General features: G+C 41.2%; 1 protein-coding gene across 4 annotated transcripts in view; it reads left to right on the forward strand.

The window, feature by feature from the left end:
- The window catches only part of ITPR2 (inositol 1,4,5-trisphosphate receptor type 2), a 356,349-nt gene that overhangs the window by 158,401 nt on the left and 184,345 nt on the right, over positions 1-13,603 (forward strand). For all 4 annotated transcript variants that reach the window (XM_073317588.1, XM_073317596.1, XM_073317605.1 and 1 more), the window contains 5 exons: positions 31-120; positions 234-359; positions 1,653-1,775; positions 3,568-3,768; positions 7,711-7,962. In XM_073317588.1, coding sequence (XP_073173689.1) covers positions 31-120; positions 234-359; positions 1,653-1,775; positions 3,568-3,768; positions 7,711-7,962 — 792 coding nt within the window. The remainder of the gene's footprint in view (positions 1-30; positions 121-233; positions 360-1,652; positions 1,776-3,567; positions 3,769-7,710; positions 7,963-13,603) is intronic.

The raw sequence follows: 13,603 nt of genomic DNA on the forward strand, positions 1-13,603 counted from the left end.
AAACCATTTGTGGTTGTGTTTAAATTATAGGAACCGAATATTTTAAGCCCAGTGCAAGATGGGACCAAAAACCCTCAGATTGACAGCAATAAGAGTAACAATTACAACATTGTTAAGGAGGTTTGTATACCTACAAATGAGGTATAGTAGATTCATATTTGTTATTATGACACATTATATCCTTTACATTTGAATTTTGTGGGGGGCTTCGGGTTTTTTTTTTCCTCTTCCAGATTTTGATTAGACTCAGCAAACTCTGTGTCCAGAATAAAAAATGTCGGAATCAGCAGCAGCGATTGCTGAAAAATATGGGAGCTCACTCGGTGGTGCTGGACCTTCTGCAGATACCCTATGAAAAGGTTAGATTAGTTATTACTTATAGTAAAGTACATGAAGTTACTGACTGGACAGTCCTAAAAAGACCTGATACAAAGCCTTTTGAAATCACTGGAAAGATTTCCATTGACTTCAGTGGGCTTTGGAGCAGACCCAAAATCATGATATCCTAATTCTCTACTTTGACAATAAGGAAGCTGAGCTGAATTTTTAAGCATGGGTGCTGAAATACTGAGGACAAAATTGAAAACATGAATATTCATTACCTCAGGTACTCAAAATAAAGGTGGTGTCTTCTCATACTTTGAATAAGAGACCCTGTACTACTGCAATCACTCTGGGGGAGAAGGGACAGGCATTGACTAAATGGAACCCTACAGCGGGATGCACAGATTTGGGTGCTGAGATTGGTACTGTACGTACATAACATGGGCATTTATATGTCTCAGGACCAAACCATGTAATCCTTATGAAGTCTCTACTCTTGCTAAACTCCAGAGTTTTGCCTGAGAAAGGTTAGCATGATTTGGCCCCGTTTTACTGATCTGACCACCAAAATGAAGGATCTAGATGTCCTTTTCAGGAGCCCTTGTTTGAAAATTAGGTGCATCCATCTGTAGTAAGCACTGAAAAAAGACATGAATCCATTTGTGATATCCATTTACATTATCCTGAATTTGATAGTCTGCTGTTCCGACTTTGACACTGGGTTCAGTTCTCTTCAGTAGAATAGTTAGCTGTAACACTTCGTCATAGAATGGCTCACTACATGCTTGTTAACGTGTTATTCTAAGAGTGTAGAAACTAGGTGCCTAAATCTAGTCACCTAAATGTATATTTAAGCACCTAATTGGTCTGATTTTCAAAAGTCAGTGGGAGCTATGGGATGCACAGTACCTTTGAAAATCAGACCACTTGATAGGAGCCTAAATATGGAAGTAAGAGCCTAAATTTAGGCACTCATAAGAAAATCTTGTCCTTAGCTGTATTATCTTTGATGTACCCTGTTTATTATATTATTTAGTGGTAGAGCCAAAATAAAACCGAGTCAACAGCCTGGGCAAAAAAGGGCAGACAGGAGCACTGGGAATGCAGCACTTCATGTCACACTGTGGTGATTCACTGAAGAAGGAGCCATTGATGAGCTCTGGAGAAAAGTGGGTTCAGCCATTCTTGCTAGGGGGCAAGTTGCCATCTTTGGAAGGCACAGGAAATTGGAGGAGAATTGGCACATTACTGATCAGATTGTGTTGTGGAGTTTTAGCAAATGTTTTCTTTTTTCCCCCTTTTGTTGTGTTTGATGTTTTTATCTGTAGACCGATGAAAAGATGAATGAAGTCATGAATCTAGCCCACACTTTCCTTCAGAATTTCTGTCGAGGAAATCCTCAGAATCAAGTTCTCCTCCACAAAAACCTCAATTTGTTCTTAACTCCTGGTGTAAGTATTTCATGTGATTTATTGTTTAAAATAGATTAAGCTGATTTTGATTCACTGACATGTATTGCCAAATAAGTACATAATTGGTTTCTTTTGTTTGTTCTCCATTAATTTTCTCTCTCCCTTTCCTCCTTCCTTCCTTCTTTCCTTTTTCCTGTTACGATTCTTTGTCATTGCTTCTAAAGAGATCCATTTCTGAAAGTGGAAAGCAAAATTGCATTTATAATTTACCTGCCATTATCTGCAAGCATGATGTCTCATTGTCAAGACAGAGTATCACACATGGCTTGATTCTGATCTCACTTACACCTCTGTAAATTGGGAGTAACTCCAGTGAAATCAGTGGAGCTACTGTGATGTAAAACAGTGTGAATGAGATCAAATCAAGCCCACAGTATTTTACTCCTACATTCAGAATGCTGCTGCCACCAAGATCATTTTCCTAGCCTGTCACTTTGACCATGTCCCCCCCTGTTTTTATATCCCTCCACTGTATCTCCCTTCTCTTTGGTATCCTAAACTACTTGTCTTCACTTTCAAGTCGCTTCATAATCAATCCCCACCCTGCCTATCGTTTCTCATTTGCTATCGTGCTGTTGATGCTCACCTCCACTCAGCCCAGGATGTCAGCCTCCACTGCCCAGCCTGGTACATTTTCAAACAAGCACCGTTGTGCTTTCTCCCATGGGAGGCACTTCCCATAAACATCCACAAAGCTACCTCGTTCTTCACCTGCCAACCCCTCCTCAAATCTTCCCTTTGCCAAGATGCCGACAAAAGACGACGTGGGTTAGACTGTTAGTGTACTGGGACTACAGCCTATCATGGTGACCGGTATTGTTTCGTTGTACTCCTCGGTCTATCTGTATCAATCTCTTTGTTTTATACTTCAGTGATAAGCTTCTTGGGGCAGGGACTGTCTTTTTTTTAATTTATTTTTTTTATTTTGGGTTTGTACTGTGCCTAGCACAATGTGTCCTGATCTATGATTGGGGCCCCTGGGCATTATGGTAATACAAATTGTTGTTGTTGTTGTTCATTTTATTTATTTATTAACTAATCAATATTACCTGTGTGTCGTCCTCCTTCAACTAACCCAAAACTTGACCTCTTGTTTAGATAGGCTAAGATGTGAAAAGTGTGGTATTAATTCACTTCCCTTCCCTTTTAGTCAGTCTCCTCTTCCCATCTATCCCCCAGATTTTTTATTTGTTTCATTTATTGTTAGTGAGCCATGCATTGTCATTGAGAGCCAGGATCTTTTCAGCTTACTGGTTGAGCGGCCTGCTAAGCAAAACCCACTTTCGTTAGAAATAATATAATCATATTAGAAGTCCAGAATCTTGACAGACCATAATGGCCTAAGTACATCCCTCTAGAATTAATATGGTCCATTATTTTTTTTATTTTTGGTGTGGATTTAGTGCTGGTGAAGGGTGCTGGGCTGACAGTCCTGGAGACTAAGAGCTCAGTTATCCTAAAGTCCCTTTACAGTGCTCTAGCAGCATGTAGGTCCTTAAAGTGGGTATGAATTTAGTTTGTGACAATTTTAGGCCTTTTTGCACTTTGGAAAAGTAGCCTAAAGGAACACCAATATAAATGAGAATCAGTCCCTAAAGCTTCTATTTACCCCTTGAACAGGCACATGTTGGGGATTGGCCATGATGCCCTTTCAGTGTGTCCTTACTCTGACCTGGAGACTTCTGATCCCCTCTTCCAGTATCCATTCTCAGGACATTATATAAACTAGCTCTGCCATTCTGATGAGGCTGTCTGATTTAAATCTGTTTAGCTGCTTGAAGCTGAAACCATGCGGCACACCTTTATGAACAATTACCATCTGTGCAATGAAATTAGCGAGAGAGTAGTGCAGCACTTCGTACACTGCGTAGAGACACATGGCCGACATGTGGAGTACCTGCGTTTTCTGCAGACGATTGTAAAAGCAGATGGCAAATATGTGAAGAAATGCCAGGATATGGTAATGACAGAGGTAGGTTTACTGTTCAGGTTATATCTGTTTAACACACATACTAATATTCTGAGGTTGCTTTCCTCTGCTGTTAATGCCAATGAAACATGCTGGCATTATAGGTTTAGAATTTTAAATGTTACCATGAATAATGAATATTTTAGCGTACATATTTTTGAGTTAAATCTAATTTAGAAAGGCCATCTGTATCACTACTAGCCGTAAAATGCAAGAGCTACTGTGATGGTATGCAGAGTTCTAGTTCTGGGACTTGCAACAGAGAAATATTTGAACTCCATACTCAGACCTTCATTCTCCTGCACTGTATCCCATCTACCCAGGAAAATTTACCGTTTTGTGGCACTGCATTCTAACAAAACGTGCTCCTGCTTACATAAATTCGTCCAAACTTTGTTATGATCATTTTATGGAACCCCATTACAATCCCAAAGGCCAGATTCTGATCTCCGTTCCATTGGTGTCATTCTGGAGCAACTTTGCTGAAGTCAGTGGAGTTACTGTGGATTTACCCAGAGTAATGGAGTTCAGAATTTGGCCTGGTAAATGTCACTGCGTAGACCAGCTCTCTGAGGGCCAAAGCTTTATGCCATTGAAGTTAGTAGGAAAACACCAATTTGACTTCTCATGGGAGCACGATTTGGTACACACAGGGGCGGATTAGGGTTTTGTGGGGTCCTGAGCCAGAGCAAGTGGGGGCCCTCCCTACCCCTTCTGCCTGCAGTCCCTCCCACCCCTCCATGCTCCCGCTGGGGAGCAGGGTCAGGGCGTGGAGGCTTGCCCCGCTCTGCCTGCCCGGCTCTCCTGCCGGGGAGCAGGGTCAGGGCGTAGGGGTTTGCCCGACTCCATCTGCCCAGCTCTTCACACACTTATTCATGCATCTAACTGTAATTATGTGAACTTCATTAACTTCAGTGAGACTGCTCCATGTGAGTAAAATTACATATGAGCTTAAGTGTTGATAAGATCAGGGCCCAAGTATTATTTTCATTCCTTTGCAATTTTTTTTTCCTTTTGGGAAAAGAAACTCTAGGAAGAAAACAGAGAGGAGCAATAGTCCTGATTTAAGCAGAGTTGAGATGTACAGAAAATTCTCTTTACAGCAATAAAGAAGAAAAATTTCTAATTAAGAAAATAAAACTTCATCCTACATGGATAACCTTTAATTAATTCCATTTCAACTTTTTCAGTTTGTCTGAAGAGTTTTAATATGTAATATCAATTGCAAGCCTTTGCTTTACGTAATTCAAACAATTCTTATGCATTAGCGCTTTTAGAGTTCCTTCCCTCCTACACTCCGTATCATATAGGTTTTGAGCTTCTTATCATACAGTTTTTTTTCTTTTTTTTTTTCAATTTAAATACATTTTGTCAGTGAAGAGAGGTATTGCCATATTACCTCTTCAGACTGATTGCATGATGAAAAGAACTTAGCTCTGACATTTGGATCACAATTCCTTCAGGAATTAGCAAGAAAGGAACCATTTTGATGAGGGGGAAGAAAGAGGACCATTGTGATTTTAGGCAAATGACTTATTTTCCTATGCTTGTCTCCCCATCTGTAAAATGGATGTAATGATATTTACCTAGCTCAAAGACTCCTGAGAGGCTACTGTTAGGGAAGTGCTTTGAGGTTCTTGGATGAAAGATTGCCATATCAGCACAAACATTATTACAAAAGAGAAAACAGGACTTATTTAGGGCCCTTTGACCCAATCAGTGGAACAACAGAGCTTTCTAGTATGTCTTGTGTTCCAGAATGAAGTGCATTGCAGAATGTCGACAGCTAATCCAAAACTGATCATCCTTGTTGATGTTTACCTAGACTTCTTAACTGCTTAGTTGTGACTTACTCATATGGGACAAAATGCTGCAGCATTTTCTCAGTCACAACTGTGAGTGGGAATTTTATCTGACCTTATGTTGGAGGCTTCTTAGAGTTTCTTTAGTGAGGACATTCAAATGATAATTTTATGCTTGGATCCATGTTTGGTTCCCTTTGCAGGTCACCTTTAAACTGGAGGGGAAATAGTTGGGTGGGTAATTTGGAAAATAAGATACTTTTCTGCTTCCATTACCTTTATGATGATCATTTTGTTCCACTTGCACTATAGTTGCTGATGCAGCACCCTCTCTTTTATGTGTGTTCATGTCTTCACATTGAAAGTTCCCTCATGGTCACAAAACAAGTAGCTCTGTGTTCCATTGCCTTATCCAACATCTTGTTTCGTGCATTCAATAAATTAATCTAATTTTTCAGCAGCTGATCATTCTGTATACAGTGTAGGGGATATACTGCATTCAAGGCACATTTTAGGAAGTGACTCTGGGCCAGGTGATGTGTGGCTCTTAAATGGGGCAGCATGCAAGGAATCTGTGACAGGGCCAGATACTAGACTTGGTTGAAATATGGAAAAATATTCTCATGAAAAATTTCAAAGTTGTTTCCCTCTTGCAGGATTTGATATGGAACAATTTCTTAATTATTTTGTGAATTATTTTTTGAAAAAAAGTCAAAATTTCACGTTTTTGAATTTTGATTTCCCCCCATTTCTCCATCCTTTTTCATTTTTGTCACTTAGAACAATACAATAAATGATGTTTGGGTTATTACTTCCCCCCAACTTTATCATTTTTCCTTTTCTCATTCTAACTTTTCCAAAACTGAAGAAGTTTTCTAAACTTTTTCAGTTTTGGAAAACTTAAGATGTGGCAAAAGGGGGTGGGGAGAAAAAAAATGGGTGGGGGAAAAAACCCGAGACAACATTAATTCTGTTGCATTCAATGACTAAAAGAGAAAAAACAAAATTCAGAAGATTCTGAACTTCAAATTTTGAAATTTTCCAGTTTTGATGAAAAACTGGAAAATTAAAAAAAAAAAAAAAACTACAACTTTTCATTAAAGTTTTCTCTTTCCAAAGAGCCTATTTTTTATCCCTGCCATGTGCAAAAAATGTCAAATGAAAAATTTCAGGCAGCTCTACCAGGTACAATTGCCACCCTTGCACTTGGGGATGCATAAGAACTGCCTCTCCCCTAAGAGTGCACTATACCCCAGAGAGGATGGGGAAAATGCAGGGCTATGGCCATGTATGCACTCTGTGCCAGCTTGCTAAGTAGCAGTGGCACAGTAGAGGGAGTAAGCAGCAAGCCCTCAAGGGATGTAGCAGCAGGTACATTGAATGCCCTGGGAGAGCTCAGAGAAGAGCTCTGTCTACTTGGGACAAAACTTTTCCCTGAGATCCACCAGGATGTTGTTGTACCACGTGTACCTGGGCTCTGGGATGTGTCTAACTGGCATGTCTGAGCGCTCCAGGATGAGTGAGTTACTCCTATTACTCACATCTCAGATGTCTATAGCTGCAGCCTTTTTTTTTTTTTTAAGGGAATCACTGGCCTTACATTAACAATATTAGGATACAGATGGTCTCTAGTACATAGAGAAAGGAAGGATAGTTATGTGTTTAAGGCACTGGCCTGGGACACAGAAGACCCAGATTCAGTTCTTGTATTTGCCACCGACTTGCTGTGTGAGCTTGGGTATGCCATTTAATCTGTGCCTTATTTCCCCATCTAAGAAATGAGGATAATAATACTTCCCAACTTCACATCAGTGTTGAGGTTACATTAATTAATGTTTAAGTGGCACTTGGGTACTCCGATGGGAGTGGTATACCTACTAAGATAAATGTAGTCATAGACAGAAATCTGGAGTAACTCTGTTGAATTTCACTCTGCATCAACTGACTTCAATGGAGTTATTCCAGATTTGCAGGTATGCAACTGAGATAACGTATGCTCAGTTAGCCGTATTCTATTTTTCCTAGTGCTCTGTATATAATCAGAGAGCAATTTTGCACATTGCAAGACAGAACGAATCATTAGAAAGTGAACACGATGTGGGATACTTGAACAGTTGGGCAGACTTTTGTACTATCATTTCAGCTGATAAATGGAGGTGAAGATGTGTTGATATTTTATAATGATCGAGCATCATTTCCAGTCCTCCTACAAATGATGTGCTCAGAGCGAGACCGAGCAGATGAGAGTGGACCCTTAGCCTACCACGTCACGCTTGTAGAACTGCTAGCAGCATGTACAGAAGGAAAGAATGTATATACGGAGATCAAGTGTAATTCACTCCTGCCATTGGATGACATAGTGAGAGTGGTAACCCATGATGACTGTATACCAGAGGTAAGCTTGACTAGACAGTGCGGCAACTGAAGAATTATTATAAAGAGGAAAAACATTTGCAGAGCTTCTAAAAGCAAATAGGTTGAATGTTTGTCCAGAAAGCAGTCTTACCAGTTCACCTGTGCTGTTTGTTAAGCTGCACAAATGAGAGAGTAACATTCAGAACATTTTCCAGAAGTAAACTGTTCAATGAAACAATACGATGATGATTGAGTTTGCCATGCTAAAATATCCCCACTGCACGAGTTGGAAGGTATGAGGTGAAATCCTGTCCCTATTGAAGTCAATGGGAGTTTTGCCTCAGTGGGGCCAGGATTTCAGCAAGGGTTTCAAGTGCCTTTATTCACAGCAAGTACAGGCTCAGTCCTGCAAACACTACCAAGCATAGTTCAGCAGTGCTGTGAACTAAACTGTAAACCCTGTATATAATAGAAACCACTTCAAGCCAGGGGGTGCGATAGCACCCCTATTTCCAGCACCTGTGTTTCATAATTCAGCAGGAGCTGGCTCAGACTCTACACTTTGGTCAATGAAGTCAGTGGGACTTTGTGCAGCAGTTGGCCCATGAGTTATCAGTTGGGGACTGGGAATCTCTGATCTTTTTACAGGATCAGGTAATTTGCCAATAAAGAAGCACATCGTACTTTGTGGTCATCCTTATCACAATAAAATATTTTCTTGGTTGAAAATATGTATATTTATTTAAATTACTGCCATTAGTTTAGGAAAACCTCCCAGCTTTTCTGTTTACTGCATTTAAATTTGTCTATTATCCCTACTTTGGACTGTCGAAAATTTAAAAATATGTTATATGTATGTTACGTGCAAAGTGTGTTAAAAGAACATTAAGAATGAAAAGCCAAACATTCAAAAATTAGAAAATGCCAGAATTAAGGCTGCCCGTGCAACCTTAATTTGGCCCTCTTGTGTGTTATGGATTATGATACAATTTTCACACGATCACACAATTTTTTCCACAAGACCCCCTGTCTTATTCAGGGAACAGGATAGACAGTGCTCATTTAATGAGCAGTTCTTCCATATTTTGTTTTATCCTCATTGTTTAATATGTGGCCCCAGGCCTTATTTACTGTATTAACATTCTTTTAATCTAGGGGTTTTTGTATATAATACATATATGCACATTCACCTCCTGAATATATGAAAGGGCCATTTCTCTACCCTTATTTTCCTTAACATGGCTATTACCTTCAACGTGGTCACACTCTCCTTTTTTGTCTGGGCTTGGCTTCCATGCCTCTGCTTCTCCCTCTTCTCTCTTTGCCGATGGTTTCTTCATCGTTTCCTTTAATGGCTCCTCATCCTTCCCTCTTCCTCTTCTGATGATCCCTCATGGTTCTTTACTCCGTCCCCTACTCTTCCCTCTTGGCAATCACCCTGTTGATTGTACCCTGACTTAGCCCTGTCTGTCCAGTCTTACATCTTGAGTAGCCTTTCTGTCAGGCACTGTAGACTTCAAACTCAAGCCCACAGAGCTGCTGTGTGGGAGCTTTACCTTCTGCACCACCACACTGCATGGGCTGAGGAGGGAACTGCTGCTAATACCCCACCATCAGAAGCTGACTCAGTAGGGTCAGATGACTAACAGCAAAATGTTGATTGGACCCCGCTGGGTGTAAAGCTTCCTGTTCCTGTCCCATCCCTTGTCTGAGCAACTAGACACTAAGCTTGTTGCTGCCCAGACCTCTGAGACCAAGTTCCAAGACTTGTTCCTGGTTTCTGGTTTCTCTCTCTGGCTTTGATCCTTGGCATTATCCTAACCTGGACATTACTCCTGGCTCAGACCACTAGGTCAGATCACCCGTGTTAGGGGCCCTGACAACTTGCTCAGACCAACCTCAGTCTCCTCTGAGACTTATCATTGAATCCCTGGACTGAGTATGGACATTGCGGGGGTTCTCACCTTGCCATCGCTCCAGGGCCCTGTGAGTCCACAGGAGTAGATTGTTGCCTTCCAAGCAGAAAACCAGAAATTGAGGGACAAAATACAACAGCTGCAGATGGGAAATGGTTCCTTGCAGGAGCAAGCTATAGCACTTACGTTGAATTTTTGGGGTTCAGCCTGTCAGCAGATGGCCCTCAGAGAGTATCTGCAGTTCAGGATTGGGCCAAATCCTGGAGCATCCAAAAGATCCAAAGGTTCATGGGGTTTGCCAACTTTTACTGGAGTTTTATTCCAAACTTCTCAAAGGTCACAGCCCCTATAACTGTCATTCTCTGTAAAACTCCAAGCTTTCACTGGGCCCAGAGACCTGCAGGCCTTCAAATGCCTGAAGATAACTTTCACGTGTGCTGGATGTCCAGTTGCCATCTCAAATTCCTTCTCTCCAAACTGGGCTTATCTTTCCTCCTAACACATTTATTTTCCCTCTCTTGCAATTCTACTATTCATTCTGTCTCTTAGGCCTGCAGCCTTTGTCTAATCTTTACTCTCCTCTGAATCCTCTTGCTCCTGCTCCCAATCCTGTCATTTCTTCCTTTTTAACGTCACCCAAATCTACCCCTTTTCTCTTTGTCCCCACATCATTCTCAGGTCCTCTCTTTTCTTTATCACTGCAACCTCCTCTTTGGCTATTCGGCACATCAACTGGCACATTTCAGTCAGTCCACAATGCTACTGCTGACATCGTTTGCACTTTACTCTTCTTCAAATTCTGCATTGGCTTCCCAGCTTTCTGCATCTCGTTTGTGCTTTTGTTCCTCACCTGCAAGGCTGTATGTAATTTTGCCTCCAAAGACATTTCTGCTGTCCTTTCCACCTACTTCCTTTCTTTCTTCTATTACTCTTCCCAGTCTTCTCACCTTATTGCTCTTCATCTCTTCCTCTGCCAATCACCCTTTCTTCTTCAGCTTTCCCCCTTGAGACCTAAGCAGTCCCTCCCGTCTTCTCTTTATTAGGAATCCCCACATCCTCCCTTGTCTAAACTGGTGTCTGTTACCTTGTCCTATTTGTCCTGACTTAGACTATAGGCTTTTGGGAGATGGTTGTAATCTCTCTGCAGAATGCCTTGTAAATAATGGCATTATATAAATAACTTAATATATTGAGTTAGTTGTACGGAAGGGAGAGCATCTATCCTGTGTTATTGTGAGCAGTCAACCACTTTGCTAAATTCCCAACACTGTAGTCCTGTTACTACGTTGCATGCAGACTGGGAGCATTAGAGGAGAATACAGAACCAGAAAGAGTTGAAAAGAGAAAGCAGGGAAGGTGGCATGGCTGTCTGCAAATAGCAGACTGAACTTTCTGTGAAATGGCCCTACAAAGTTTCCTTCTCTGCAAATTCCAAAGACACTAAAGCTCTAGGGTCTCTTGTATTTAATCTGCCTAGATTTTGAGTCTCCATTTAGTGTTACAGGGATGATCTGGAAGAGACCCCTATTATAAAGGCTGCCCAACACTTTTGCAATTACTAGTTCCCATTTTAAGTTCCTTGTATCTTTGCCAAACTTGCCATAAGAATAGAAGTTTTCCATCTTTGTGCTCTACCTCAGGCTGCAGTTGTTTTGGTAGTTTCAGCAAAAGTGGCTTAACTGCCTAAGGGAAAATTAGATGGTTTTGCCACTGTTAAATTATTCCAACTGTTTCTTTGAAGTGCTCTGCTGCCTTCAGGATTTGGAGCAGGAGCTTGAATTTAACCAGCAACGATCCAGTCATCAGAAATATGCCTTTTGTTGTCCCCATGAAAATACACCCAGATTTGGCAGTCGGAAGCCTCTGAAAATCGCCACTTGATAATACTCAGTAGAGATTTTAGTGGCAAACCTCTAACATTTCATCTGCACTGAGAATGCTCCAGCTCTACAAATCTTCCTAACATGCCAGGTGCATGAGCACGTTCCAGGCACGGAGCTAGAGTTCCAGTTGGCAGGATTATGCAGCAATAACAGCTGCAGCTGCCACCCTCTCCTTTGGCCTAGGTGAGATGTGCTGTGGACCAGGAGGAGCCTGAGTTAGTCTTATTTCTTCTCCTGACTGGTGGCAATAATTATATGTATTTTACACTCCTGTTTTTTTTTTATTGAGCCAGGCTTCATAACTCTTTGGGAGCAGGCAAGTATCATTCCGCCATTTTACAGCTGAGGTAACTGCGAGGTTGCACAAGGACACTTCTAGCAAAGCTGGCTATAGAATCTGGGACCATATTCAGTACCGCCTCCCCTAAGCGATATAGCATGGAGTGTGCAGCAGGGCTTTAAGTTACTTTTGTGCATCCCAGATTCTGGGCTGTTTAAGGGGCCAGCCAAGACACCAGTATAAGCTAGAGCTGTTAGCAGCTCTAACTTAGAGCAGTGTTACCTAGTTGCTTATGGGCTTCTTCATAGCCCAGAATTGCTGAAATACTCTGTGCTCTGGCCACTCCATTAAGAAAAGGAGTACTTGTGGCACCTTAGAGACTAACAAATTTATTTGAGCATAAGCTTTCGTGAGCTACAGCTCACTTCATTGGATGCATTCAGTGGAAAATACAGTGGGGAGATTTATATACACAGAGAACATGAAACAATGGGTGTTATCATACACACTGTAAGGAGAGTGATCACTTAAGATGAGCTAATAACAGCAGGAGAGCGGGGGCGTGAGGGGAAGAAAACCTTTTGTAGTGATAATCAAGGTGGGCCATTTCCAGCAGTTGACAAGAACGTCTGAGGAACAGTGGGGGGGAGGGGAAGGGGAACAAACATGGGGAAATAGTTTTACTTTGTGTAATGACCCATCCACTCTCAGTCTCTATTCAAGCCTAAGTTAATTGTATCCAGTTTGCAAATTAATTCCAATTCAGCAGTCTCTCGTTGGAGTCTGTTTTTGAAGTCTTTTTGTTGTAATATTGCGACTTTTAGGTCTGTAATCGAGTGACCAGAGAGATTGAAGTGTCAAACTAGACAGTCTCTACGTAAAAGAATAAATGGACACAAATCAGATATCAAGAATTATAACATTCAAAAACCAGTCGGAGAACACTTCAGTCCCCACTGTTCCTCAGACGTTCTTGTCAACTGCTGGAAATGGCCCACCTTGATTATCACTACAAAAGGTTTTCGTCCCTCTCCCCCACACACTGTATTTTCCACTGAATGCATCCGATGAAGTGAGCTGTAGTTCACGAAGCTTATGCTCAAATAAATTTGTTAGTCTCTAGGGTGCCACAAGTACTCCTTTTCTTTTTGCGAATACAGACTAACATGGCTGCTACTCTGAAACCTGGCCACTCCATTGCTGCCTCCAACATTGAGTGCTATGAGGTAGATGAAATTCTATGTTGATAAATCCAAAGTAATGCACATTGGAAAACATAATCCCAACTATACATACAAAACCATGGGGTCTAAATTAGCTGTTGCCGCTCAAGAAAGAGATCTTGAAGTCATTATGGATTGTGCTCTGAAAACATCCGCTCAATGTACAGCAGCAATTAAAAAAGCAAACAGAATGTTAGAAACCACTAGGAAAGGATAGATAAGAAGACAGTAAATATCATAATGCCACCATATAAATCCGTAGTGCACCCACACCTTGAATAGTGTATGCAGTTCTGGTTGCCCCATTTTAAAAAAAAAGTATTAGAAATGGAAAAGGTACAGAGACGGGCAACAAAAATGATAAATAGAACAGCTTTCT

Source organism: Lepidochelys kempii, chromosome 1 (genome assembly GCF_965140265.1).
Source record: "Lepidochelys kempii isolate rLepKem1 chromosome 1, rLepKem1.hap2, whole genome shotgun sequence".
In the NCBI taxonomy this organism is placed as follows: Eukaryota; Metazoa; Chordata; order Testudines; family Cheloniidae; genus Lepidochelys; species Lepidochelys kempii.